The following is a 1,903-nucleotide window of genomic DNA, read 5'->3' on the forward strand; positions in this document are numbered from 1 at the left end:
CTGAGCTCCCATGGTGACCTGAGCTCCCATGGTGACCTGAACCTCCCTTGTGACCTGAGCTGCCGTGGTGACCTGAGTCTCCATAATGTGTCGCTGGGCCGGCTGCAGGGTAGCCCCCAGAGGAGGACGATGAAGGCGCGCCGTAGCTGGTCGAAGGGGCAGGGGGCGATCCATATGACGAGGACGGTTGCTGGAGAGATATCTTGAAGAAACCGTTATTGTTGTTGTTGTTGTTGTAGCCAGTGCTTGTCGAGCCACCTCCATAGTGGGTCGCTGGGCGCCGATAGTAACTAGAAGAGTGAGTCCCTCCTTTATTGAACAAGTTTGACTTGAAGTCCAGCACCTGGCTCTTGAGGTTCAGAATGCCGTCTATAATCGGGGCCTTCAAGTTCCGTATGCCGTCTATGATAGGGGCCTTCAAGTTCCGAAGGCTGGTGAAGGCTTGGGATTTGATCCTGTGGAGGCTTCGTAGAGGATTTTGCCTTGGTCTCTGGTAGCGGCCGCGATGGCTGTTGCCATAACGATTGTTTCGAGTGAATGATGGCCACTTAAAAATGTCGAAGGTAGCACTGGTGTACCCAACCACGCACACTACCACAAGAACAGTTAGAATTGACAATCGCATCGTGGCCACTCAAAGATGACTCAAAACCGGCTTCAAGTAATTCAGTCTTAAGTGCTCAAAATTAAGTTGGAATGGTTTATATCAGAGGCTTAAATCAGAAATATGATAAAAAGAATAGCCTTGTGAACAATACCAAGCTATGTTCTTCTGGTCTGGCAAATAATCCCAATAGTTAAGATTATGCGAGCGTTTGAACTATGTAAACAATGAACGGGCCGGGCCGAATAAGCGCGTGCGCGGGAGAGAACGGATGAGGCGTGCTACGCGACTTGACGTCACGGCGGGAATGAAGACGATTCGAAACTTACTCCAACGCCACATGGACTCCCTCCTCCTTTCACTAACAAACACTCCCTCCCCTTTGACGATGTTCCTCTGCTGAGGTGGGAGTCCTCGAAGTGGAAGCCGCGGTGAGAGTGCGGGGGAGCGGTGTGCATTGCGTGTAAGTTGGGGCAGCTGACTCGCGCGAGACTTTCTCTGATGTTTAATTTCACAACCTATTGCAAAAAGAGAGAATATTCTATGTTCACCATTTAGATACTAAATAAAGGGATTTTCCCATTCAATAGCCTCGTGCATTATGTATGTCAAGTTTCGTGATTCATTAGTGTGAGATTTAAGTCAGTTTAAGTAAATTGGAAAGATGGCAGTCAACAAATATAACCATACCTACACACGTAGTTAACACCTTCATATGGAATCACATAGATATGTATGCGTATATATAAACGTACGTGTGTACGCATGTATTTTTGTATGTATTATCTATACTTGTATTATATATATATATATATATATATATATATATATTTGTGTGTGTGTGTGTGTGTGTGTGTGTGTGTGTGTGTGTGTGTGTGTGTGTGTGTGTGTGTGTGTGTGTGTGTGAATATATATATATATATATATAATATATATATATATATATATATATATATGCGTGTGTGTGTGTGTGTGTGTGTGTGTGTGTGTGTGTGTGTGTGTGTGTGTGTGTGTGTGTGTGTGTGTGTGTGTATGTGTGTATGTGCGTGTGGGAGGGTTATGTGCGTGTGTGTGTATGTGTGGGTGGGTGTGTCTGTGTGTGTGTGTGTGTGTGTGTGTGTGTGTGTGTGTGTGTGTGTGTGTGTGTGTGTGTGTGTGTGTGTGTGTGTGTATGTGTGTGAGGTACAAAGAAAAAAGAAGATAAACAAAGCATAAGATAAAGGAAACAAAAAGGAGAGCAGATATGAAATGAGTTAAAAGTATGACAGAAAATTTTGAAAGCAATAAAAAGATGTTTTA

At 44.4% G+C, this 1,903-nt stretch overlaps 1 protein-coding gene across 1 annotated transcript in view; it reads right to left on the bottom strand.

Annotated features, from left to right (window-relative positions):
* The window catches only part of LOC143029928 (uncharacterized), a 66,701-nt gene extending 66,076 nt beyond the window's left edge, over positions 1-625 (bottom strand). Inside the window, exon 1 of the mRNA XM_076193139.1 lies at positions 1-625. This exon is cut by the window's left edge and continues 1,269 nt beyond it. Within this exon, the coding sequence (XP_076049254.1) occupies positions 1-625 (625 nt within the window).
* Positions 626-1,903: the final 1,278 nt, after the last annotated feature.

The sequence above is a fragment of the Oratosquilla oratoria genome, chromosome 11 (assembly GCF_046742065.1).
Source record: "Oratosquilla oratoria isolate Oo_2021 chromosome 11, ASM4674206v1, whole genome shotgun sequence".
Lineage (NCBI taxonomy): Eukaryota > Metazoa > Arthropoda > Malacostraca > Stomatopoda > Squillidae > Oratosquilla > Oratosquilla oratoria.